The following is a 27803-nucleotide window of genomic DNA, read 5'->3' on the forward strand; positions in this document are numbered from 1 at the left end:
CAAAACTGAGGTTGCGTGATCCAGCATCTTTGCTTAGCATATCAGAACAACATTGATAACAATAACCATATTTGCGGCAGGACAAAACACCTGTCAACTACTTGTTCGATCACATCGTTATTGAATGAATCAATTATTATAATTATTAAACGGTTAACGAATTAAATTGTTACGGTATAAATGATAAGAGCTGTTGAATCTCCTCAGAAGAACTTTGGGAGTCGGATAGCTCAGCATGTACAGAATCATTCTGGTTACGTGTCTGGTAAGTTAAGCAATTTCATCTAATTCCAAGCTCAGTTGACCGGGCTTGGTGGTAAGTCGTTGGTAGATGGTATTTGGTCTAAAGAACGCCGAGACAAAATGAGGGTGACGGATGGGTCAAATCCCTTGACAAGAATTCTGTATGGCATTCCTAGTGTGAAATCCCTCGTTTCAAACAGAGATAGTAGCCCCTGATAAAAAAAGACATCATTTTTTCTTGATTTGTTAAAGCTTCCAATGAATTGATTCAAAACAGTTGTACATGTATCTATACAGAATATGAACTTGAACCCCTGTACGCTATCGACTCTTTAAAAGTTTTCACAATAATGTCAGGATTTGCCAGGCATCGCCAACGGCGCCAGTGATTGGCAAAGTCGTAGTTTATAACTCATCCACATTTCTTGCTTTCAGGTAGGCCTTAGCTTGTCAAGGCCCAGCCAGGACAAGCCGCCGAAGCATGAGACAGCCTTGACCATCGATGAATCGATCATGAAATCACTCAATGCAAAGGGTCAGTAGTTGTACCGGTATTTGGACAGGAGTGGTCTGTTCGCCTTTATTAAGTTAGCGTCGAACGTCAACAAGAGTACATGTAAGCGATTCCGCCATTCGAGAAGAACAGCTATCACTTAGTATAAGTTTGAGATAGGAAAGACATGCACCTACCATTCCCAAGATTAGAAGGCACCATATCGAGTTTGCGTGGCAAAAAATGTATATGTTTACATCTGTTGCAGGTCTTCACAATTTTTTGGGTTGCTGTGACATTGTAGTGAATTTGGTATACGTAACCTCAGCATAACCTCTCGAAAGCGTAACGCATTGTTCGCCCGCGAGAGAGATACAAGTACATGTAGCTTACTCTGCACGCTACATTTATCCAAATTAGCTTTCCTTTACTTAAATTCATTTGCTTGCAGGCATCCGGCCATCAGGTATCATGGTGGACCAGCAGACAGGCCACATGATCACAGAACTCGACATGGTCACCACGCCAGAGCAGTATGAGATGCTTCATGGAATGTAAGCAGTGTACCTTCACATTTGCCGTGTTTGGTTCTTGGCAAATCTAACTGATGAAATGCTGTAGCCTTGTCCAGCTCATTCAAATGATCCAATGAGAATGATAAAAGACTGAGACTATCATAATCAAAGGGTACTGAAGCAACCTAGTGTCAGATTTCTCATTTTAGCACCCATTTATTGAGCAAACATACGTTCGTTGGCAACCTTATCCAACGAAAAAGCACTGCACGGAGATGTTTCATCGAGGTCGATATAAACGCTAAATTCTCAAACCAACATATGACTACGTACTATTTCTTTCACAGTGAAGACAACGCCAGCGGTAAAAGCAAGCGTAAAGCTTACGGTGGCGCCATCTATAGGTGGACAGATAAGACAATCCCATATGAATTCAACCATGCCGAATACGGTGAGTATGGGTATACATCATAAAAAGAAAAATACTTTTAACGAAACAAATGTGCTACATTCTAGCGAAAGTGCAACATTTCGTTGAAGCATATACGCAGCTGTAGCTTTATGCTATAATGCGCTATCTGCCCATGGTGTCGTTGTAGCCTATCTATTTGTTTTGCACTAACTTTTACACGGCACCCAACACCACTGGGGATTCCTTTATAGTTGAAGAAGGGGTCGAGGAAACAAAATCAAGAAAGCATTCGATACTCAGGTCTTTTATCCTCCTAACTTGATGTTGAAAGCAGAAGAACAAGAATCCTAACATGATATTCTAAGCGTTTCTCCCATCTTTGTTTTCAGAGGATTACCAGGAGACAGAAATCAAGGAGGCCATGGATGTCTACATGAAAGAGACCTGCCTGGTGTTTCGGCCGGCAACATCCAAGGATGTCAACAAGATCTACTTCCAGAATGGAGGGGGCGGGTAAGCATACACATCACAGGATGCCTTTCGGGTTGTCAGTGTCTAACACTGGATCTCTCAAACCGCCGGTTCAGTTGATAGTTGGGAATACCACAGTTCATCTACCTCCATACTTCTGAGCTCAGACAAATTGGGCGCAGAGCACCAACAACTCAGCACTGACTTAATCACGGTGTCTTCACGCAATGTCATCTTCATGAAGTTGATATAGTTCACTAACTTACTGAACTAAAAAAAAACGCCGATCCTGTTTGAGTGACTCTTTTGCAGATGCAACTCCCAGTTAGGTATGGTCAATGGATCACAGGCGGTAAACCTGGACAATAATGGATGCAGATTCGTAAGTATAAGAAAAGCCATTACGTTGGCCAGGCGGAATGCAACACTTTAAGAGTAAGAATTGAAGGTGAATTGTCCATGCAGCAATGGCACTTTGTTGCAGCAGCAATTTGATCCGTCTGAATTTATCTTTTGAACAATGTAGAAACCGAAGTCAGATTTTGAGTGGAAATACGCGATGAAGCTGCATGTAGATTACACTATGCAAGGTTTTTTTTTATACATGTTGTGTTTCCTTGTAGATGGGTCTATATTTCCACGAGATCGGCCATGCCATCGGCCTGGTCCACGAGCACCAACTCCCTGACCGCGGTGATTATGTGACCGTTCTCTGGTCGAACGTAGATCCCCCGATGAAGAGTGCCTTCTTCAAATATTCTGAGTCACTGCTAGACAGGTTCGAGATCCCCTATGATATCACGTCGATTATGCACTATGGGATCAATGTGAGTAAGAATAGACACGTTTCCTTCGATTTCCTTCATTTTGCTTTAAGATCGACTGATCCAAGCATGACGAGGGTGGTTTTGATGACTGTCACAATCCTGATTATGTAGGCGCAATATGGTTGGCACCAAGATCTTTGAGCCCAAGAACGAATTGCTGTACACAGTATAATCGTTCTACCAACTTCGCTCAATGAGAGTTTACTGTAACTTTGGTCTAGCAAATATGCATTATTTACACTAGCATAAACCCATGGAGCGGGCAAAGTTGAAATGTAATATACATTAGTTAAATGGGCACGATGATTGAGCTACATTAAATTTCTAACGTTACTGAAGTTTTATTAAAGGTTAAACACGAAATTAACTGCATTTAGGGACTTATTGCTGATGCTATCTACATGCAACCCCCAATAGATTGATTGGAGTACGCTATTTTGCACAATGCATTGAGACCAGTGACAGCAGGTCCTGTTCCAAATAAGACCCTCACATATTAGGCATATCACCTACCCACTCCCGTACCCAATGCCACTGTCGGACCAAAGCCAGGCGCATGGAGAGATGCAGAACGCAATTCAAACTGACAACATCAGTCAGTAAAGAATAAAACAAAGAGCAAGCGCTGGCCACTGTACATATTTTGTCCATCCTGGCACACTGTTTATTGATACCCTAACTGCATGTTCCGGTAGGCCACTCTGCAGAATTTGCCTTATCACTCAGGTCAGTGTTTCTCGAACATTACCATCATTGGGTACCATCAAATAACTTGTTATCAGCCAAAAGGACAATCTGGAATATATTCCAAAAAAGAGTCATCGCTTTCATCATGTCATCCTCTTGTCTCCAGGCGTTTGGAAAGCTTGGTGCTCAGACCATCAAGCCACACGACTACGCCCTAGAAACCCGCGTCGGACGTGTCTTCTGGAAAATGATGTCTTTCTCCGATGTCAAAATTGTCAACAAGATGTACAACTGCGATGGTATGTCTCAGCAAGGAAGCTAATTTTCCCCATATTGCTTTGATATCAGTTCTACATCACTGGAGGAGACTACTAAGAATTTCTGAAATGACTCGAAACCGATGGTCTTTTTTGCCTAAAAACCGATATCTAACATCGAAGTGAACAGTAAAATATCACATACATGTATTCATGACTTCTCTTCTGTTTATATTCAAAAGAAAAGTGTGGTAATGTCCAGTGCCCGAAGGAGGGTTTCGTCAACAAGGAATGCAAATGCGTCACACCAAAATCATACTACGAAAGCCACTGCTACAACGTACAGCCAGAGGACAAGTGTCTTGAGTGGGCTGTCCAAGGAGAGTGCCAAGCAAATGCTGCATGGATGGGCTACAACTGCAGAAAGGCATGTGATGAATGCCCCAAATATGGTGTCGCCAAGAAGCCAAACTCAGGTAAAGAACGACATCAACCCTCTTTGTCTCTACACTTCAACTAATCCAAGTCAAAGCTCATGTGGTGAGTTTTCAGTATGCCATCAATTGCTGTACTATCTTTGATTACGGTCATTACACCAGGATGGCCGAGTGGTAGAAGACATTTGCCTTGCTTTACTACCAAACGGCTTTTTTATAACGTGTGTCTTGCTTTTAGATAAATGCCACGACCTGTACTATGATGATGCTCAGTGCAAGGCATGGGCTGGCAAGGGCTATTGCGACAAGTACGAGTCCTTCATGAAAAGACAGTGTACGAAGACTTGTGGAGCATGTGGAAAGTTTGGTATGTGGCCTAAATTTAGGTGGGATATCAGGAGGGAGTCTGAGGGAACCCAGATAGAATTGACCAATTGACATCCATCACAGACTTTGGTAGTACCGTGCGATTATCTTCCCATTGCGTTTGTCAATTTGAGGTACTGTTTTCTCTTACAACGAGAAAATACCAGAAAGAAATTCGTACACTTGAGGAGAATCGGCTGACAAGGAAGACCTCTCGATTTGCCTGTAAGGAAAATTTAGTGCTAAACCCGCAGTTGCTGAATCTGCCACATGTTTCCCTTCTTCAGGCAAATGCAGTAACACTAACTGGCGCGATGCAGACTGTGATTTCTGGGCCAAGGGAGGAGAATGCCAAAATAACCCAGTCTGGATGAAGCTGCAGTGTGCCGATTCCTGCGACTCTTGCGGCTACAGGGAGCCAGGTGAGTGGCAGCAAAAACTGCGATGGGGTCACCATCATTTTGCTAAAACAATATTTTTATTCAAAGCATTGTCACAAGACACGGTCCGTCCCTTCGTATGGTTCATCCAGCTAGCCATTGGCATCGTTATAGTCCTACAGATGTAAACTGGGTAAGGGGGCATAAAGGTGGTTTTCGATGCTGCCTTTCCTGGGCGTCTATCATTCTAATAACAGTATATTTCTGTACAATTTACATTGTGCAGATATTAGATGAGTAAAAAGATGGGGACGTGTATGGAAAAGGGGCTTTAGTATGTCGTCTGGCCTACGTAAATACAAGCAGAATTGACATATCCTGCTGCGTGTAATTTCCTTGGGATGAAATGTTTCTCACTTCTAGTTGCTCGGCTTCTCGTCTCCTGAAAGACTCTTAGAAGAAAGACCTTTATTTAATACATATTCTCAGGTGCATGCGAAAACATTGACGACGACGCTAAATGCGAGAAGGCAGCCTTCAATAACGAGTGTGATGACATCAGGAACATCGAAAGGGCCGTTTACATGCAAAAGAACTGTGCCAAGGCGTGTTCTTCTTGCAATTTCAACAAAGGTAGGTCAAGGGGACAACAGCCTTGTGAGCACGGCGTGTGTGGTGTGCGTGGAGACATCCCAGCGGGGATACCCTCTCTACTCACCTCAAGAGGGATCAAAGAGATGTCATGTAAAACGACTCATCAAATGCTGGCATATTTGCATGATACTGGCAAATCTGTAGTGAGCAGTTGCAAACTGCAGAAGTGACCCTAATCTTCTCACGTTCATCAGTCTTGAAGGCATGCATGTCAATGCCTGGTATGGAACCCCATCCTATTCTAAAATATCCGCAATAGGGTCAGCACATCCTGAGTGCCGATAGATCAGAAAGCAAACTCAAACACAAACAAATATTCCTTCGTTTCAGGAAATTGTAAGAATTCGGGTGGAAGTGACGATGAATGTGAAAAGCTTGCCGCTCAAGGCGATTGCGATGCTAATCCTAGCGTGGTCAAGAGGAAGTGTCAGAAAGCTTGCAACTCCTGCGACTTCGGCATTAAAGGTAACATTTACATTGAAATTTACAATGAGCGTCCTGCAGAATGAATCTACTAGCGACAGTACCGTAATATGATAATACACGTTTCATGTCTTAATGCAAAATTTTCAGGAAGTATCACCCGATGACTTCAATAACGAATGACATATAGTTCATCTCTATCCCAGGCAACTGCAAGAATCCTTTGGGCGATGACGCCAAGTGTGAAAACTGGCACGATATCGGTGAATGTGAGGGTAACCCGGGCTGGATGAAGTACAACTGTGCCAGAGACTGCAATAGCTGCGAGTGGTTAGACCCAAGTAAGTGATCGGCAAAACAGGTGGCATTGTCGCAGTTCCATAACCTGCGCCACTCTCGCAAATTGCCAAATGGCATTGACGTTTTCATCAAGTACAGCTCCCCAAAATATGAAAATTATCAGATCATGTAAAGGTCAAAAGGGCTACTGGAAGCTGAATGAGGGGTTGAGTATCTATTGACCAATTCCCATGCACGTACCGCATTTCAGGCCATAACTGTTTGAATGTTTAACCTCAGAGGTGATGAGGATATCAGGCGTATCTGGTCGTCGAAATCTTGGTGACGACACGTTACAGAGGTCTGGTTGTGCATGAATTATACTCAACACTGAGAAACTTTTAACACACTGATTTGTCTGTTGCAGATGCTTGCTACAACAAATATGGTGTGGACAAGGACTGCGACAAATGGGAAAAGGAAGGAGAGTGTCAGAATAACCCGTCATGGATGAAGGATAACTGTGCCAAGGCATGCGGAATCTGTGGGGATGGTGAGTAATGGCTTTTTAAAAAATTTAATGACGATGTCTTTTGAAACGTTTCTTAGCAATGCATTTTATGACACATAACTTTTTAACTTTTCATAGAGGCATTTCCCTAGCTTTGATAGTGATGAAATTAGAGCTGATGATTGAATCAATGCTTATGCTACGAGTTCTTTTTCTAGGTGAAAATCAGCTGACTACCAAGACGCCAGTGGTCCCAACTAAACCATCAACTGGTGGGGGTGGAGGTAGGCCATTCTGGTTCTTTACAAGAGGTGTCGGTATTTTTATTCTTGCCATGAACAGTAGAAGCAAGGGTGGTATGGTATTTTCACTTGGGATTTTATTCACTTGCTAGTTCTCTACGCTCAACATTTCCATTTGAATTTGGATTGACTTTTTTTATAAAAGGTCTTCTTTCTCGCACCTAGACATGTTCTTTCGTCTGGGCAATAGATGGACAATAGATGGACAACAGGCAGGATTTAGGGTTAAATTTAGCAGTCTACAGGAGATCAGTATGCACAGTTCGTCTGGTTTGACTAAGTATTATGAACTCCTCAGACAAGTGGGGCGATCAATCTCAGGAACCTTACTGTGAAATACCCTTTTAACTTAATATGACTCACCTTGCTCCTGCCTGAAGTCGCTCTTTAACTGAATCCAGAAAAATATTGAGATGCTAGCGGTTGTGTCTTTTTGGTGAAAGGGACTGGGTGCTTGTAGACTTAGCTAGTAGACATTTTCTTACACTGCTATAGGTGCTTGTACCAATGACCATGAGAACTGTGAGGTCTGGGCTCAGGGTACTGGATGCAAGGATGGTGCAGGCTACATGGATATCCATTGCAGAAAGGCCTGTGGTCTTTGTTCTGATGGTGGAGAGGAACCCATAAACGGTAAGAAAATGACAGATCCCTGGTGCTGCCTTGACGCCAAAAGGAAATCGTCGTTAAGTATAGTAACCGTTATGTTTAATTTAAGTAGTAGAAAGTCGTACTGGTAAGGACTCAAATTTTCCTTCCGTACGATGTCTCACTGTTCGTCACAACGATTGTTGATTTTGTTAGATTACCCCCTTTTTTGCCAGTAACGCAATTCCTTTCGAGTAGTGCCATTCAATTGCTGCGGAGTTGCTTTCCTTAAAGTTGAGTTTCATGTCTTACCTGATTACCTAACCGCTTTTAGATTTGTAATTGCATATTGCATTTGATAGCTTGCATATCAATCGTTTTTTAGTGTTGTTGATTTAGTTGCGAATCCCGTTCTGATTTCGTTCCTTTACTGAGTTTTAACGTACTGTCGTGATGTATTGCGTTCATAGTCGGTCTGTTCTGTTGCTTTTTCTAAAGTCGAGTCTAGCTTCCTCAGCCGATTTGGTAACATCCATTTCAGCAAAATGCGTCAACAAGCATAGCAACTGTCAGATGTGGGCAGAAACTGGCCAATGCGAGAGTGGTGCCGATTACATGCTCAATAACTGCTTCAAGGCATGCAGGCCTGATGAGTGCGGTGAAGGAAATACTGGCACTGGCATTGGCACTGGTGGTAAGGAACCTTGCTTGTTGACCATGTGTAACAGTGTACTACGATGAATATGCTACTGATCTGGACCTAGTGGATCTTGATCTGGACACCAGCCTTAGCGCAATTAGGGTTATCGCATCACTAACTAGTCATTTACATTAGAAGCGTTATGATTTAGCTTTAACGCTGATTGAGGAACCAGGCCATAAAGTGGTCAGCTTTCTGCAGCCTATTGGCATATCAGCTTCCCATGTTTTTTTGTGTTGCAGGTGGCAACTGCGTTGACGAGGAAAAGGACTGTGCTGAATGGCACTCATGGGGCCACTGCGAAACCAACTCCAGCGTCAAGAAAGCCTGCCCCAAATCCTGTGGGGTGTGCTAAGCAACGCTCAAACTGACTCCCTTTCGATGTAACTGTTTTGAATAAACACACGTAACGTTAATCCAGTGTATCCAACTTCATTTATTCGAGATGCCCTTCTCTCTTTCTTAAACCCCCTCGTTATAATCCACTTTTATTTCAGTTAAATGATTCAGAGCTTTAGCTTTGCATGGTAGTTTAAGCTTTCTGTGTCGTTCAACAAATCTTCTTTTGTTTCCGTGTAACGCCAAAGGTGAGTTTTCTAATTTCAATAATCATTCCAGCTTAGAGTGTATTCTTTGCTTTCGATGTCACTATTTTCATTATCATTAGCTGATTTGAGTTCTGATTTACCAAGTGAAGGGTACAAGTCTGCGTAAACTCGGGCGTAGAGAAAATTAAACAAATTGAACCTTGATTGAAGATTCTAGTAATAGTTCTAATTTCAGTGAGGGTTAAACAGGGGTTGTTGTTGTTGTTTAACAGTATGAAAAGCGAATTACATGTATATTCTGTCATTAACAGGTTGCCAGGATGAAAGCGACTACTGTACAGGATGGGCTGCAAATGGTCAGTGCCAGACCACCCCGGATTATATGTTGGAGCATTGCAAGAAAGCATGTGACGCTTGCAGGTATGACTTCCCCAAAATGTTTTCAGTGGCACCAAAACTGGAAGGGGATGGATTTCCATACCTAACAATCTGATAAGAATGTCCATTAACATTCGCCATTTCTCATGGTCAGGTTATGTCCATACGATCACAAACATATATACAATGCATGGCTGATGCAGTAAGGAGTGGAGATCCTAACTTCAAAATCTTTTTTCACGTTTTCTCCCCCTAGTCCTGTAGAGTCACTCCTTGGTTTAAAATCCATAACAGCATAACCCGTCAACCCAAAAGATATATGATAGCATGGGGCGGGCGGTTTGGTGGTGGGGTGCAGGACGGGTTACATGAGCCAGGCCAAATCATTGTGATACAATCTAAATGTATGTTCTTCCATTACAGTTTGTAGGAAGTAAATAACCGATTGTGGTCATGCGAGGCGGACGAAATGATGGACTCGGACTCGGATGAAGTTGTAGACATCTATTATTTATTAATTTATATGTATGTAGATGATTATAGAATTGTATAATATCGCTGAATAAACAGTTCGCGTTACTCATTAACCAAGAGTTTTTTTTGTTTTGTTATAGTCAATGCTTTGAGGAAATTCCTCGGAGGACGGTGTCAAGGGCAGCATCAAATAGGCCCCGGGCAACCGACACGAGGTAGTTTTTCAGTCTCAATCGGTTCAAAATGAATGATTTGGGAACGGCCTGCGTCTGTGTAGTACCACCTAATGACGTCACGATTATCATAATGCAATGTCACCGTAGCGACGCGTCGTGACGTCATCCATAGCGACGTGCTTCTTGACGACGCGCCATCACGGGTAAACGAAGACGCGCGAGTTTGGCTGAAATATTTGACTGTAGAGTCGGAAAGAAGCCTAAGACTATCAACTTGGGATTATGGATTCTAACGTGTTTCTTGGACTCACTGAATGTAGCACTGATTTAGCTTGGCAATTGGTTAAAGATGAGGTGGTAATGCAGCTGATTGGTAGGTAAACTTGCTCGCATTCAGATGGGCAAATTTGAGTCATGAATTAAGAATCTAACTGAAAAAGAATACAAGTCAGAAGAACTGTTTCAATCCGCCTTACTCAAGGCCTATCTCCACCGAGGCTTATGTGATTGCCGATATTTGCACAGGCAGTAAACTAAGCCAATGCTATACTACATTGTTGATGCCTTTGCCATTAAAAGCATTATAAGTGTGGCGATAAAGAATCCTGTTTAGAGACACGCCCAAGTCAATCATAAGCGCTGAAAGCCGCCATAATTGTTTTGATTGCAGGAGGAGAAGTAATCCCGGTGCCCTTTATTCGGGACAGCGAATACTATGATCTGTACAGCATTATCATCAAAGAACCGGCCGGAATCATTGACAAACTGCGGAGAAAAGAGCGCACCATGTGGGTGGCAGGAGACCTACAAAGCCTGAGTAAAAATGTCAGAGACCCCGTAAAACATGCCGCCATCGTAAATGACCCCATCATTGGAAAGAAGAAACTGAATGATGATTATAAGTATCACGTGTCCGACATGCGCAATGGCGTACGGAAGACGATACAGGTGACCTTGAAGCACTGTCAGCATCATTCTGTTGAGGTTTTGGCCCAGCATGGAGAGATTGTCCTGGATCTTAACGCTCCAGGTACAGTTTAATTTGCAACGAGAGATTTCCAAAGGAACAGAACTTTAGCCAAAAGTTCCACTGTGTAATCATTGTTTTTATGAACATGATCAATAATATTCCCCAAGCGCAAGATGCCGGAGTAACAATAGCTAATGAGGAGAAAGTATTTCCAGGACTGCAAATCAAAAGTTATTGATAAGCACACAATAATCTACATGTACTATTAAAACCGATTTCTGAACATTTTTCTAGGTTTGAAAGGTATCCACAAAGCCTTTATCATCCAGGATGTATACTTCGTGACAGACTACACGATCCACGTCAAGGTTGGCGACAAGCAGATTACAGAATGCGGTCAGACAAGGCGGACACCAATAGGTTTCACCTTTAAAAAGTATGCCTTGATGCCAACAGGGATGCTTGGAACACAGGAACCAGTCGATTTTAAAGATGTCAAGAAACTATTTTGGATTGAGAAGAAGTATTTTAGATCTCCACACGACCAATTGCCAAATATTCCGTCATGCAGCGGCGGGCCAAGGAACCCAAAGGACTCTCTTCCACTTGTGCCAGGTATGTGGTCTTTCAGGATTGAGTCGGGGGCAGCGATCGCTGATTTCGCAATACAATAAGTGATTATTTGTGGAAACTGTTTCAAGTCAGAACTCTTTCCAATGCATTGTTATGGGCCAGACCAAACAGGGCCAGTTTTTCACTAGTATAAAAACCTATATTCAATGTATACAAATACGTCAAAGATAATGATAATTTACGCATTATCTTTTGATAGCGGCCGATCGTACCTCAATCATTTCTAGTTGAAGAAATGAATAGCAATTCAACAAATATTGCGTGTCATATTTCTGACCAGGATCGCGGAGCAAAAAATTAGTTACAGCCGATCGTCTTCAAAGTCCTGCGTCTAAGCTTGATGACCCAATCTGTCCATTTCTCAGATCATGACATTCGTGTAGTAATCTGGTTGCACTTGGTTCATAGGATGGAATCACAGCAGAATCGTCGACCATCGAGAGCATTCACTCCTGAATGTAGACTCTTTATTCATCCTTAATGAACTACATTGCCCCAATTTTTCTTCTTCAGGTGCTTGTGACCGTAAAAACGAACCCCTTCCGGGTCCTCCCTCGGGTCGCAATGACTAGCAAGAACACTGGCAATGTGAAGCACACACATTTTATTCATTTTATTGTACAGTTCAGCTCACGAGAATAACGTTTTTAAAAAGCTAAGTCTTTCCACTGGTCTTTCTTGTTGGTTTGTAAAGATGAATAGCTTGAGAAATGGTAGGACTACGTAAACCAGTGTCGTTGGGCTGATCGATTCTGGAATACAGTGTCTTTGGTTGGTAGTACATAATGTCAGGCGTTCTCTCCGGCTTACGATAGGAGAAGTCTTTTAAATGGTTGATGCTAGTCCTGCACGAGCTTGTTTTCAACTGCTGGTGCAGAAGTAGAAAATGTCCCCCGGGAAAAAGTGTCGTTTTTAATAGCATGAAAACCAACAATCTCTGACTGATCATTAAAAACGCCAAGTCAAATGATGATTTTTTATCTCATATCGAAAGATTCGGAAATGTCTTCAAAACAAATTTCACGCGAAAACGCCATAAGACATGGACGAGTAGTTGAACTGTGAAAAACACCAAGCGTTGTGTTAGCTGTGTGTGAACACAGACGTGTATCACGTCGCATGTGCTATAAACATGGCTCCTTTACTCAACACCCAAACGTTTACTGATCATAAAGATCCCTGTATACTTAATGGCGAACGAGTAAGTATTGTCCGTCTCATGATATACTGGTTACAGGGACTGTTTACCTTCTTCAAGCATAGACGCCGTTTGAACTCAAAATGGTAAGTCATTTGAAAATATTCACTGACTGATAGGCGACATCGTCTTTTGAACAAACTGAAAGTCTGTTAGAATCCAAGTCAAGAGAACTGAACTGCGACCTAAACGCAGTGCCTCACGCTACTCAACTGAGGTGTTGTCTTGCTTCTCAAAAAAGGTAACTGTCAAAAAAACTTCACTATATCTTTCCAAAGGTTAATTTGTTGTAATTTTGATATTTTGATCTTTCTATAGTCATTTTGCATCTTCAGGCTCACCAACTATCAGAAGAACAAATCGCAGGTAGGTTGTACTATAGTACAATATCTCATCATGTGACTGTTCTAAACCTTGCAAGCTAAGTCCTAAACCTTTGCGGAAGCCTAACTAAACGTCCATGATGACCAGTTGCCCCTGGTGCAATCTTAGCAACTTAGTGCATGTCATGCATGAATCTAACAAACGAATTTCTCGGAGCAACATACCATAAGGCATATGTAATAAAGTACCTTAGAATAATAGAACTATACAAGGGGCGCCAAAGGTTTTCTGAAACTTTAACCAAGATATAACAGTTCGGGAGGACATTGAATCATAGCATTCCTTGACTGACTCATTTAACACGAAATACCATAAGCAACTCATACCGAGTCAAACTTTGGGATAAAATACTGGATAAATCCTGTTCCGAACATAAACGTGTCTTTTTAGAATTCCGGGAAGCGTTCTCCCTGTTCGACAAAGATAATGATGGTACGATCAACACGACTGAGATGGGTACAGTGATGCGATCCCTGGGACAGAATCCCACGCTAGCCGAACTGGACGAGATGATCGCCGAGGTCGATAAAAGTGGTAAGGAACTGCTGTGTGATAGCATTCTTTTTTCTTTAGGTTTGAAGTTATGTTTCAAGCTTCAGACAACGGAAGGTCCACTTAGTGCTGGTGAGTGGACTTTGAAAGCAAAGGACGAATTAGTTAGCGGGATTTGGTAGCCTCGCCGAAAAGGTAGCCCAATGTGCGAACTATTCACATGCTTTAAAAGCGGGATGGAATGCTACCTTTCCCCACACTTTACCTTATACGTACCATGACGACTGGAACTTAACACTACAAATCAAGGAAGTTCGTATTACAATAATCAATTTTTATATCATTAGGAAGCGGTACTATTGACTTCCCAGAATTTCTTACCATGGTCGCGCGGAAGATAAAGGACTGTGATTCCGAGGAAGAAGTAAAGCAGGCGTTCCGAGTGTTTGACAAGGATGGTAATGGCTTCATCAGCGCGGTTGAGTTACGCCACGTCATGACGAACATGGGTGAGAAACTAACTGATGAAGAGGTTGACGAGATGATCAGGGAGGCAGACATTGACGGAGATGGCCAGGTCAACTATGAAGGTAGGTCGAATCATCCTTGATAAGTAACTTCTGTCACAATTTCACATACGCACTGATGACCATTCGCACACAACACGCAATAAGTTAAAGCATGTGTCAGTCTCTCCTTCTATTACATTTTGACTGTTCGGTTGATACCAAGGAACTAAAGCTCATTATAAAGTAATTACTGAAACATATATGGAGCAGCTCGATAAGGTTATGCCTGTTTAACCAAAAGCAGAGTTTCAAAAGCAGAGTTCTCGCAGATTTCGTCTAGCATCGAAAGTGTTCATTAGGCCTCCAGGTATTTATTTGACGTTTGTGTACAGTTATTTTCTCTTGTATTACAGATTTTGTCAAGATGATGATGAGCCGGTAATGCGACATGGAAAACTGTCGTCTGAATCTAGTGTCATAGGACATGAAATGGACATAATTTGGGCATGAAATGACAGAGCGTTCCATTCTCATAATGAACTATCTATCTCATAACAAGAATAGTTGTCATAATACCATTCAAATTCTCTTGACCAGAATAACATATTTGTAAAACATCGAATAATCGTGTGGTTATCTGTATTTCATCTAATGTTTGACCCGTGAACCAATGAATGCTTCCCTCAGCTTTGTGAAAAACCCCAAAGGTTGCTGAGATTCCGTGAATCATCTTAGCGTTTTTCATTTCGCTGAAGAACCTCTTCCTTAAGGCTTTTTTTCAAAAGGTCAAGAGTGCAAGGTAGGACCAACTGCTTTCGCTGTCACAATTATATCATACGGTCGATTTAGACTATACACCTACTGTCGCTGATGGGTTACTACATGTAGTTTGCGTTTGGGCGAGAAGATCATTATCTTGACATAGGTAAGGTTGAGAACTACTCCAGATTAGACACCCCCCCCCCCCACCTCCGTCACTTTAATGGTCTTGTTGACAAGATAACAAGAAGTGCCCATGTGTGACTATTTACAAGTGGGCTCAGGTGATTGTTACTTGGACGATTTAGTTCTAAAAGACTAATTATTGACCTTTAAAACTTCTATCTCTTCCGAAATCGTGGTTGAAGATACATTTAAGATTCTTTTGGTGATCAGAGAGAGGTGAATTGGTATAAAACTGTTTTATCATTAGAAGGAAGGATCAAAACAAGGCTAATGACACTAATGACCAACCGCTTCCGCCTAAACAGTTATCAACATCATAATGCTTTAGATGGCTAGATGGTTTCTACCGATAAGTGGACGAGAAGATCGTCCTGTGTACTTTTGAGTACAGAGAACCTCAAAAGGTGATTTTTACGTGAATGTTAAATTTAAATTTAAAGAGCATTAGCTAAGGAAATTAGAGAGATGCAAGTTAGTAAAAAAACTGCTTTTATCACAGCGATCAAACATGGCAAATAACCCACTGCTTCCGTTTGCATTATTTATATCTAAATTAACCAGAAGTCTTGTTCAGTTCTCTTTGATTTAATTGGAAGGGAAAGGTCGTTGCTCCGCTGGTTCAATGTCCTACTGATGAATAAAAATCGTGTTGCATGGTAACTAGAGGCGACTACTCCCATTACCTACATCAATACACATGGAGTGTGCAATACCAAATGTTTCTTTCGCTGATTGAATCCCACCTCGAACAAGAATATCCTGTGACGAAAATAACTGCCAGCTCGGTTTGTAGCTCGCTGCCAGCTATGTGTGAGTACCCTCTGGTAAGGCTAGCTGCTCGTCAACCATCCCTGGCAGCAATATGAAAAAGGAAATTACTCTTAAATTGAACATAATTGGAGCCAATTTTATGGAATGTGCGGTGCACTGGAGAGGAAAATGGCTTTATTTGAACGCAAAACGAACAATTTTATGTCGAAGGAAATGCCTTGTATGGTTCAACTTGAATCGAAATTTTGTTTTAGCAATGATGAACCATTTCAACGGCAACTATCAACTGCTCATGAGGTAGACATGCCTCAAACTGCGACCCTCGCTATTTTGATTCTAATGACTGAAGATAGTGTGCCACCTTTAAAAAAGCTAATTGTATGCTTGGTGACACCTTCGCGTTATAGTATTCCCAAAGCCACGAGGAATTGGGAGCGAGTGGAAACCTCGCGTATTTTGATGCAGCAATTCATTGAAAGCATTTCAAACTTTTCATACACTGTCATTAACTATAATTTGACACCTACTCCAGTCCGTTCAGTTCATTCAGTCTTGAGCCTAACTGGGAAAAGCCATTTATATATATTCAAAAGTCGTCTATCGCAGTCAATTGAGTAGAAATCACTCTGCCACCGAGCAAGCTTAAAATGAATTGTTGGATTGGCACGATTTCTTTCAGCAACTAATTCACCAGATTGACGAAGGAAGGATTTATTCGGCCAGTATTGGGTTAAAGTCATTTCGTGGCATTATGGTGTCAGGGATCATCACACGCTCGCCCTAGAACAGATAAGGTACCACTTCAAACCTCTGGATCACAGGACTCATCGAAAAAACAGACATCAAAATGTCACCATCATTTATGATTGAGATCTGCATGGCACTGCTCAGCTGCTTAACGATATTGATAACAACGCTAAATTTTGGTGGCAAATCTTCCTCACATGTTAGACGTATCGTACATGTAATACGATTTTTAACGCCGACGAGCATACGATCGACCATGGTTTCGTATACGACCCCTATATAGTTCTGTGCTGAAACCTTTCGGACTTGCAGTGTTCCGTTAAGCATGTATCCGTGAATAGTTCGCAGTGGAACCAAAAGATTCCCCGTCTTTACAATGATCAGAAGAAAAATATCTCCATCAACTGGGTTAGTGCAATAAGTCAAGGCGAAAGTATTCACGCAGTTTTCTAAAGTCCGTACCTTAGAAACCAAGCATTCGTCATCTACTGTCCTGAAACGGTACAATATAATGGCGTGCTCTGTTACGATATGCCTGGAAACAATCATATTCCTTTTGAAAACCATTGCAAAAATCATTCCAGTGCGAAGGTTGCCAGATTCTGCATCGCCAAATGTATATACAGTTACGGCATGGTTATATGTCTTGGTTGTTCCTTTTAGGCCAATTTTCCCAATTTTTCTTATGAGAATCCCATTGAGAGAATACACGACCCAGTCTCCACGAGCGGGAATAACAGATATGTTTGGTCTCAAATGACACTCAATATGATTTTCGCGAATATTGATACGCCCTATAACTCCCTTCAGTGTGAAAATGTGCTGAATTATGTACGATCTACCTGTCCTAGATCGAAATCGAAGAGAAAATACCCGACCTAGATGAGGCAGCCAAAGGAAAAACAGGCCGGAATGATGAACGTACGTGTAACTCCTTGATCCCATACTTGGTAAGAATACCTCTTGCTTTAGAAAGCCAGTCGAGGGTTTTAATCCTAAGAAAAAAGAAGGAGCATTGAATCGCCCAATCCGGACTCCATATACTTGTTTGGGCGTGTCAGGGAGAGGCGAGAGAGATAGTTTCGCTGACCAAAGGTCAGAATTATCAAAAAAAGATCAGTGATCGTCGAGCAAGTTTTGTTGCAATGCGACAAAAGATAAATAACTAATCTGTGGGACCCGTCGAAGCTCAGGCACCTCTGTCAAATCACTCGCTACAGCGGCGGAAAAAAAGTTAAGAAGATCTAGCATGTAGCATGATATTCCAGGTAGCCGTGTTGATCGTTGCGAAGACAATAAAAAAACTTGAAGGGTAACACCTTGTATAGCATGATTGATTGTGTGGCAATTCGCCGAAACTGATTGCGTTTATGTCGTGTTCAGTAATCAGTGATCTAAATGATAAGGCTTTACATTATAATAAAGGAAGCTTTTCATGTTGCGGGCGATGCTCGGATCGCATTCAGGGTGCACCGACTCTTATAGAGTCATTTGTGTGCATATTTCACTGCTTTCGAACCATCTCTGCAACTAGAGGCTACCAGCGAGTCATATTTGGCTAACATGACCAACAGGAACCCTTAGATGAAGATTTGGTTTCTGCCAACTTTATCGACCAGCAATATCAAACAAATTCCGATGACATGCTACTTGTTATATTTTCAACATACCTGTGAAACAGGCTTTGAACCTTTACAGTATTTGTTGCTGTTGTTTATTCCAGAATGCCGTACACTACGTGAAGGTGATCAAATCGGTAATAGCATGCGATTTATCTTTGCTTTCAAATCAGGGTGAGTTCTGTCAGACACTTTTATTTTACACTTCAGTGAATAACTGCAAAAATATCTATTGAACTAAAATCTTTGAAAATGAGTCGGGAGAGCTATTAAAGAGTACCAAATAAACTAGACATCTATGTTTTAACCCATCAGAGCCTGGCCCCAGAAAGTAGTTTTCGTGTCGGATGGAACCTTAGATTTTACCACAAAAATTACAATCACAGTTCACACAAAGGCAATGTACTCCCACAGATGAAATGAAAAGGATGTTCAGAATATGAAATTATTTTGCGAAATAGTTTCCATTTCTTCACAATTAGCATTTAAACGTTTATGTTAGTTTTGGCAAAATTTCGGTGATGACCACTTTTAAAAAATGCCAATAATCCAATCTCCGATGAGGAAATTGATAGCAATTTCCATGGAAAATTTTACCTACCAGCAAAATCCTAAAGGAGTGGTGATCACATATACAACTTTGGTTAAAGATAGCATACTAGTACGTCTATAAGTTGGTCTTTTGTCTTTGTTGTCAACGGCAAAATGATAAAACCCTTCCCAGTAACTTACATTGAGACCTCCTTGTCATAAGCGGCAGACATGGCAGTGCATGGACAAAATACACCATCCCGTCTATCAACGGGTCAAACCCACTTCCAAACTCACCTTCCTCACCATTAGCTGAGCATGCCCTGCTAACTGATGCTTATCTATTTTGTAGCATGGTAGTTTCGTACCATGGCAGGAACACTGCTTTACTGTTCGATCATAATGTAAGGCAAGTGATCCATTCATCCGGCACATGAAGGCACACAAAATTACCGACGATGTACGAAACTGTGACCAGTGCAGATGTTTGTTATACGCCTTGGCATCCACTCGCCGATATACGAAACCTTGTCGCTGCGTCCCCCTCTGATCCTTTGGATACAAGTAGCATGGTAATCCCAAGACCTTTTCACCAACATGGCTGAGAGCTCTAGGGCAGTGCAGCATGGTTAATTCGCGAACCTTGGTCTGGGCAGCTCTGTTCAAAGCTAGGAGGTAGTATTACGTACCTTACCATTGCAAGGCTCCGGGATCGTAGCATAAATACGCTACGGATTTAAAACTTGGCAAAGTAGCCACCGCATGTAAACTTTATATCAAATTCGATGCCGACCCAGTTACGGCGAAACACATGAAATAGAAGCTCAGATCAAATCATAATCAAGAGAACGACTGTTACAATGACAGACCGATCAAATACTAGTACATATGTTTTTAAGGTGCATTTTTGTTTAAAGACATGCCTGTCCACTATCGAAGCATTCACATCGATCAACACAGATCTAGAACTGAGTGACAGCCTGTACAAAATGTAAGAGCATCATGCAACAGTTGATTCTAGGACACTATGGAATTTCTTGAAATAAGAGAGTCGACATGAGGGAGAGCTGAAATGGTCTAGCTCCGAGCTACATCAGCGATATCCTGTAACTCTATGAACCCAGCCGTTTCCTTAGGTCATAAGGCCGAGGACGGTGTTCTCCATGTACCCATGGATCGAAGAGATCGACTGAAGTCGTGTGGATGGAGGAGCAATGCTGTTTATGCAACAGAATTGTGAAAAGACTCGACGTATCCATTGGCAATACCCTAAATATATGCATTGACAATACACTAAAAATATGACTACAAATATATTCCATACGCGTAGTGATGATTTTTCTAATTGAATATCATCTTGTTGTGCAACTTATCAGAAGGTTTTACGGACATCGCCATTCTATAGCTATTGCGGCATTTTGGTGCAATTCATATTTCGTTTGAGCCACGCTGAGTACTTTCTCCGTCCTGTGGGGAAGCAAGAAGCATTCAGCATCATGTAGTATTACTAAAATGCTTTGATATCTTTCAAAGCAGAAAGTATCTACTTGAACGATTAGATCAATCAGAACGTTATTGAACGCAAAATATCGATCTGTAACCAGTACGTATAGTCAGAATTAAATCCTTTGAATTGAAAGATCCAGTTTAATCATTTAGGCTTTCAGGATTTAATTTTTCACTGCGGTGGGAATTCACAAAATATAATGCATCATATAAAGATAACGTATTTTGATAAACAATGTATACCTGGAAAACAGTTGCATATTACTTCTCGAAGTATCTTCATGCACTGAGGAAATTGCTTGAAAGGCAGGTGGTTGAAAGACATGCTAAGATGGCACTGACGACCACATCTAAAGCAGTGTCAGGGAAATCATTCTCTGTCGTTGACGTCTGTAATGTTTGATCGTGGTTAACTTGTTATTAGCAGAGACCATATTCCTAGGCGAGATCAGGAAATATCTGTCTAGCCCCTATTAGGGTCTAAAAGCTTTGTTTATATATTTCCCATCAAGCCAGTCACGTCCTTATTGCGACTGAAGAAACCCTTTCAGTATGTCTCTGAGCAACAGGAGGGTATAAACCGACAGGTTCCGGTCTCATTAAAGACAACTGGTGAGGGCAAGGCGGAATATACCTTACTTATTGTGGATTCCGCGATTTACGTTTTTTCATAAACTATAGCCCTAATTCGAAACACGTGAATCAATTAGCGTGAGATGAAGAAGAATGTGTTTGTCGAACTCTTTTGATGCAGGAACCATTTCGACCTGTCAAAGTTGACCTGAGGCAATCAGGCGATGACTAGCCTACAAAAATGTCTACACTCGTCAGACTACATTGGCAGTGAAAAGAACCGCACTGGTCAACCGTCTCAGCATTTGATTGCATCGATGAACTGAGGCGAGAAATTGAACCAACTGCACAGCACGGCAAATTGAGTTGTGTTCTTTCCTGACCAAAATCTCCGAGCTCAAAGAATAGAAATGACCCCAAAACCACTTACTCCATGAAACAGATTGATTGCATTAGAGCAATAGCGTTTCAGGCCGTTTTACCTTTTGATCTCACTGTAGCCTCGTCGATGGACAAGATAAGGGCAATAACCAAGAAGATGTGGGCCATAATTGCCATAGTCTGCCTTCATGATATACACTAAAGATGAGTGATCCAGATTGTGGCCTGGGGACAAATGCGTCGTTACTGAAGACAAACAGGCATTTGGCGTGTTAATAGATCAAGGGATATGTGCGCCGCGTTCACGAGAAACGTCCTAATCCTAACGAATGTGACCCATCGACATCGACGAGTTACTTCGCTAAAAGCTTCAAATAGCTGCTACTCTCCTCTCTATCTCGAAAGCTTTGGGGGAAACTAATTGTTTTTGGACAACAAATTGATTTAAGCACCGAAATCTATCAATGTATGCAGTCTGTTCACTGAATATCAGCTCCATAGCAACTTTTGATATAAAGATGGACAGCCAATTCATAGTGAATTGCCCAGTTTTCGTAAATAGTTTCTCAGTTTTAAAGACACCAACAGAAACTACATGTAAACTTTACAGCCCCTTCGGGAAATGCTATCGGGGCGAACAGTCAAGTGATAATTAGCTAAGTCTCGGATACCGCTCAACGATCTACGATGAGGTTATTTCCAGGTGAACCCGGCGTATCGCAGCAGAAAAAAGACGGCATTATCGACGCAATCAAGCTGGCGGAATAGTGTGGTGACACCGTAAGAATCCCGCAATCGATTTTTTGTTCGTATCTCGACATTCCTTTAATTTGCTTGCACCACTAATGTCCGATCCCACCAGCTGGTAGACCTATCCATACAAGAGTAGCATTAATACATAACATAAGAAAGTAACATAATATTCTACTTGACGTACCTAAAGACATTGCAACTTGATCGTAATCCGGATAGGGTAATTGGTGATATGATCTGACCAGCTTCTCTACTACTGTATCGGATTCCTAGCGGGAATACCGTCAGGCAATGTGATAGGATGGCAGCCACGACCTGAATGTTACTGACGTCTTGTTCTTAATCTCTGGACAACAATTGAGGAGAGTCAGCGAGCAGAAAGATCACAGCGATTCGAACAATATTCTTGGTGACAACTGCAAGCAATACAAATCGTTACGTCAAGCAATGAATAACCTAGGAAACTAGAATCAATTCCCTGATGTCATTCATCAGGATAAGAGTAACTGCCTAACGTAACCGGTTTGTGTTAAAAACACCAGTTATCTGATGCTGTGCCACTATCACGGTGCCGCACGTTTCGTTGAGTTGTGTCAGAGGACTGGTACGGTCATAAGTCTGCAGTGTGGGAAGTTGCCGATCGGTGCCTGTCACTCGAGTTTATCACCTCATGTCAAGGTCCATTGTAAATGTCTCAATGGACCCATCTTAACTGGCGTCGACCTTTTTGGTTCTGTATGCTCTCCAACTGATAGGTCTCGTCTGTCTAGCTTGCTATCGTATGGGAAACTAGGTAACACCGAGACGTATTTCAGTTCAAGCAAGTTTTCAGACTATTTCAACGATTTTGTTCCCTGGGGATGTTGTTCGCTCGCATCCCCCTCTCGGCCATGCCTACATGTATGTAATGATAAATATTGATAATTGCCATTTATATGGCATCTTTCCGCGGTAAATAACGCCCTCAAAGCGCCCCCTCCACTCCACAAAAAGCAACGTCTTGAACCTTCTCTTGAAATCACATATTAATGCAGTTCAAGCTCGGCCTACGATATATGCTACCAAGTTATGACTCATCCAGGCAGCCTTTTAATCAATATTGGAATAATGCATTATTTGATGCACCAGAAGAACATCCCTACCTGGAGCCGAAGCCGTTTGTTACCTCTTCTTCTTATCCACATATCCCTTCTTTTTTCCCTATATCAATATAATTCAACAATACCCTGAGAACGAAAGCGAGGCTGAAAGAAAAGCCAGACCGTCTCCAGAGTGCCATTTGCCTGTCTTCTGTATCTCACCCACATTAACCTGATTTAACTCTAAATCCCCTGGGATCGCATACTTCAGTAAATTGACATTCTCTTTAAAAAGTTTTAAGTGGACTTTTTGAGTACCCGACTTTCGTAGACTAGGAATTTCGAATCATGTGATTTGGGTTTGGCGTACGTAAGCGCCCCCGACTCGTAGCGTCACGCATAACTCGGAATTCATCAGGAGATCGGACGTTTCTTGGACCTGAAAACGCAATGTCGTGCCTTGAAGAAAGTGGGAGCTCAACATGTTTAATTAAGTCTACAGGACTATATCAATTACCTCAACTCTGCCGTCCCTCGTTTACTAATTGCTTTAACCCTGAATCAAGGAATCAGTGAATTAGTAAACGATACACCTGTTGAAAGTACATGTAATTCAATTTGCTCCATGCTTAGTTGGCTATGAGAAGGTGCACATTTTAACTGTATATCTCATGTTTTGCCCACCTAATCGTTTGACGTTCAATGTTATAATTGTAGGTTGAGAAAATGAAATCCATTTAACCTTAACCTCAGTTAACAGGGCGTGTTAAACATTTGATGAATGCTCTGATATTTTAATATGCCTATTCTTTTTTCTTGATATGAGGTGTTACTTCCAACCTTCCCAGTATGATGTCACCGAAGTGCTGTTAAAAACATAAAGAATTAACTAATAGCATGCAATATGAAGACAAAAACACTGGACTCCCTCTACCTAACCCATCTCATGATTCCCTAGATTCGACCCTTGTCTAGGGATGTCGAAAATGACAACCAATAACCACAAGATGTGAATTAAAACGCTATACATATATTTTTTCTGGAGCCGAATCTCAGACACGTGTCAGACAGCACTTATATTTCGTTCATGAGGAAACCGAATTAGTCTACAGTTGAAATATTTCCGGCAGAGTGCAACTGGTGCCTGTCAAACCAAGGTTTGGTGTCTGTCATCATCTGTCACCGACCCCTCATACTAAAACATGTTAATTTAATTGGTCACCAAAGATATTATTATATTCTCCACGATACCAATATATCTGTCTAAAATGATCACCAACAACTCAATCTGAAAGGCACTCGTGCACTCATGCACTCAGAAAACAATATTGTTATATAATCTATGTCGCTCACTGACAAATAGTGTTAGTGGACCAAATTACATCCAATGAATACAAAAAGGAAATGCATCCGCTTGTCAGTTCTGATTAGACATGTGTTGATATATCCGCCGGCAGGTCAATGCGTGCTATCGTATGACACGGATAGTTTGTCTCGGCGATATACCTCAGCCCTCGTTAGAGATGCCGAGAGACAGATTGACACGTCTTCTATACCCCCTTTTGAAAGTAATGGTCTCTCTAGCTGTCTATGGACACACTGACACAGGGATCAACCAAAAACACAACGTCGGTCATTCGAGTTTCAATGTGTTGCTTGGGTAAAAGAAATATGAACAAGTTAACTTTGAGAATCGAACTGGAACTTTTGTTATCATGTTGAGAGAATGGTGGATATTGATGCTTCCGATGACGGGCGACTATATACTACTGCACCACTCGCAAAGAACTGTACACTAACTAAGCTATCCCCATCTCCTTCTATCAGCTTGGGTCTTTGGCACCATCAGGCAGGTATAGTACAGTACATGTGTAAATGTCACGACTACAGCACACTGATCCCGGCAATTAAGCTTATCCTCAGTTTTAAAACTTGTCTTCTACGGCTAATGCAATCTCGTTAATGTCAGATGGGAAAGGATAACGATGAACAGACGATACAGTAACTGATACATCTAGTTGTTTGACAATACTATCTGATTTCTTTCACAGGGTAGGGGAATTGGCGCCGTAAATTTTCATAAAAGCCCGACGTGGACTTGATCTAGATCTTTATGTTGTATAGTTTTTTTCATTTTAGTGGTGTCCGGATCTACTCATAGCAAAGCCGATTCTGTATTTTACAACACCCCCTGGTCTTGAGATCCCGCGTTCTAAAAAACTGATTAAATTTACTGTAAACTCTGAAGCTTTGGCGCACTAAACCAATCAACTGACTCTAAAATTCAATCACTTCAACAAGTTACGTCGCTGTATCAAACTTCAACTTTTCTCCCGAAGTGTTCACCCAAGTGGTCCCGAACTACTAAAGTCATTTGCTCATCTATGCCCAGAGGTGATCATTGCCTATTCTCATAACGTATTCAATAGTCACGTCTTTTCGAGTCACCTCTCCTGTTGCTTATAGCTTACATGGCTCAAGGGTCTTCAATTGATAATGACTCTGATGAAGTTAAGTGTCTCGCCGGGCTCCAGCGTGTCTATCCATGAATACTAACCGTGACATGTTTTTTCGTACGATCGTACTCATTCACATCCTTACATTTGTAGCTGTTTTCATCTCTAACGTCTATAACAGCTGGCAAAGTACCAAATAATATCCAAAACATTTTGTACGATTACAATTACAATTGAAATGCTTGCCCTACCGAAGACACCGAAACTGAGTGCTTCTAACCCGATCGCCTTGTAAAAAGCTAACGGAGTGTTTTACACTCTCTCCATCCGACCAATCCTGAACTTTCACAGTGACTCCCCCTACCAGAAACTGATGAAGGGTCATTACCATCGAGGATACTTTCGAAGTACTCTAAATCGTTCCCATACATCATGCTCAAGTACATTTCGAAGCTACATGCCGGCGACACGACAATGTATTAGCAAACGTTATCCTGCCTGACTTATCAAAATCGCTCAAAAAACCTGGTAGATTATTTCTGACATCTGTCAAAGTTAGTATTTACATTAAATACATTAGATGAATTTTATCTTCATCATTGAATTCAACTGTGAATATTTCTGGAAAATCTGTATAAAAAGTTTTAGAAACATGAAGTTTGATAAGTTTGAAATGCAAACGTGACTATGTCTCTTGAGTTCTCTGTTTGAGACTGGCGCACTAATCGATAGTATTGCCGCCTCACATCACTTTATAAGGGCCGCAGCTGATTAAGTCCTCTTAGGACCGTCAGCTGCTCGCCTCTCAAGGATGGATGATAAACATGGCTCATCTACCTCAACATCGCGCGTGGCATCATCAAGGCGAGTAAGTTTCGGGTTATTGCGATCATTTCGAGACAGCAAACATAACCACAATGGAAATTCATATTATATATACGAATACCTGCAAAAGTCAGTTATGTGAGAATTGAATCTTTAATGTTTAATTTCCGGTGCGACGAAGGGCTCTGTCAGCTACTGAAACCACTAAAGAATGACACATTGAGTTCAGCAGCCCCTCGAGAAGCCTAATTCCATATAGTTAATCTTCTCGTGTTTAGTTCCACAACCTCCTGGTCAATATACCCGATCTCCATTTACACGACTATTGGCAAAGCAAATGGAATATATCCCCCGACTTGATGACACGAACCTTGAGGAGATCTTTACAAATATCGCCACAGTGGTAGGATCGCCTTAGATCACAGAGACATAATATTGACACTGTGGTTCTAGGTTACCGTGTTCCGGGAGAGAAATAACACGCATTGTGTACTCTCTGATGAAGCGGATGTTGGCTTGAGGCTCGGCAGATTTGTTACATAGTTGCATCGGATCAAAAGTAATTGTACCTTGTATCGACCTGCTTACATCACTCATGACTGATATCTCAAACTGAATAGATCAAACCTTGCTTGATTTAACGCTCAACCACTTCAACTGCCTGACAATTACAACCTTGCAATGAACACATATTCAAACATGATACTTCCTCAAGCTCCTCAACGTCAGGTATATGATACGTTGAGGGTTGTCCATAGTTATAACTTTCAAACAACCAAGTGCATGATCAACCACATCTAATGGCAAAGAATACGAGGTCGCTCCTCCACTTCAAATAAGCCGCAGATGTCGGATTTAATGAGCTTTTTTTCCTCATTAGTACTGGATGACAGACGAATGCCTGCCATCTGAGATGCCATGGTGACCTTCACCGCGTTGACAGCATCCTTTCTCAGATTTGTTGAAAACAAGCCATACTCAAGTTACCTTTGAGAACTGTAAGGTTCTAATTAAGACTTTGAATTTCGACATGAACTGCACTAGATCATGTTTCAAAGTGAGACTCTCCAAAGAAGAAAGGTAATATACTGAAGCTTTTAGTCTTGTCCAAGGAAATCCCATTGGGAGAGTTGGAGTAAATTTATAAAAGGGACACCTGGTGATCGATGCAGCCAGGGAAGGTGACCAACGGCCTGAAGAACTGAGAGTATTTTGTTTGATTGGTAGTCTTCAAACTTTTGAACATTAATGTAAAGGTACTTCAAACCTACCGGTTTCCAAGTCCCACGTAATGTACATGCTCTACATCA

The 27803-nt window shown here is 41.6% G+C and overlaps 2 protein-coding genes across 4 annotated transcripts; both read left to right on the forward strand.

Annotated features, from left to right (window-relative positions):
* The first annotated feature begins 175 nt into the window (after nucleotides 1-175).
* On the forward strand, nucleotides 176-9992 carry LOC135494165 (zinc metalloproteinase nas-14-like). 3 transcript variants are annotated; one of them, XM_064782004.1, is made up of 19 exons: nucleotides 177-265; nucleotides 679-778; nucleotides 1188-1290; nucleotides 1599-1702; nucleotides 2053-2176; nucleotides 2447-2516; nucleotides 2758-2961; nucleotides 3815-3947; nucleotides 4148-4381; nucleotides 4581-4709; nucleotides 4996-5130; nucleotides 5578-5721; nucleotides 6073-6207; nucleotides 6372-6506; nucleotides 6872-6997; nucleotides 7174-7239; nucleotides 7753-7890; nucleotides 8387-8539; nucleotides 8788-8961. In XM_064782004.1, exons 1-19 carry the CDS (start codon nucleotides 236-238, stop codon nucleotides 8898-8900), a joined length of 2376 nt encoding a protein of 791 aa, XP_064638074.1. In that variant the 5' UTR covers nucleotides 177-235; the 3' UTR covers nucleotides 8901-8961. The 3 variants fall into 3 exon arrangements, with proteins under 3 accessions (XP_064638076.1, XP_064638075.1, XP_064638074.1); XM_064782006.1 differs by lacking the exons at nucleotides 7753-7890; nucleotides 8387-8539; nucleotides 8788-8961 and adding exons at nucleotides 9405-9513; nucleotides 9895-9992 and having other exon boundaries at nucleotides 176-265; XM_064782005.1 differs by lacking the exon at nucleotides 7753-7890 and having other exon boundaries at nucleotides 176-265.
* A 2933-nt stretch (nucleotides 9993-12925) lies between these two features.
* Nucleotides 12926-14891, forward strand: LOC135494174 (calmodulin-A-like). Its single transcript, XM_064782015.1, has 5 exons — nucleotides 12926-13008; nucleotides 13258-13288; nucleotides 13697-13840; nucleotides 14146-14388; nucleotides 14721-14891. Exons 1-5 carry the CDS (start codon nucleotides 13006-13008, stop codon nucleotides 14747-14749), a joined length of 450 nt encoding a protein of 149 aa, XP_064638085.1. The 5' UTR covers nucleotides 12926-13005; the 3' UTR covers nucleotides 14750-14891.
* Nucleotides 14892-27803: the final 12912 nt, after the last annotated feature.

The sequence above is a fragment of the Lineus longissimus genome, chromosome 9, assembly GCF_910592395.1.
Source record: "Lineus longissimus chromosome 9, tnLinLong1.2, whole genome shotgun sequence".
Taxonomy (NCBI): domain Eukaryota; kingdom Metazoa; phylum Nemertea; class Pilidiophora; order Heteronemertea; family Lineidae; genus Lineus; species Lineus longissimus.

Excerpts from the sequence above, each read along its gene's own strand:
- LOC135494165 (XM_064782004.1), top strand. The coding sequence starts at position 236 with ATGTACAGAATCATTCTGGTTACGTGTCTG. Across the intron at positions 5,131-5,577 it reads TTGCGGCTACAGGGAGCCAG|GTGCATGCGAAAACATTGAC; the intron begins GTGAGTGGCAGC and ends ACATATTCTCAG. Across the intron at positions 8,540-8,787 it reads CACTGGCATTGGCACTGGTG|GTGGCAACTGCGTTGACGAG; the intron begins GTAAGGAACCTT and ends TTTGTGTTGCAG.
- LOC135494174 (XM_064782015.1), top strand. Across the intron at positions 13,289-13,696 it reads ATCAGAAGAACAAATCGCAG|AATTCCGGGAAGCGTTCTCC; the intron begins GTAGGTTGTACT and ends GTGTCTTTTTAG. Across the intron at positions 13,841-14,145 it reads CGCCGAGGTCGATAAAAGTG|GAAGCGGTACTATTGACTTC; the intron begins GTAAGGAACTGC and ends TTATATCATTAG.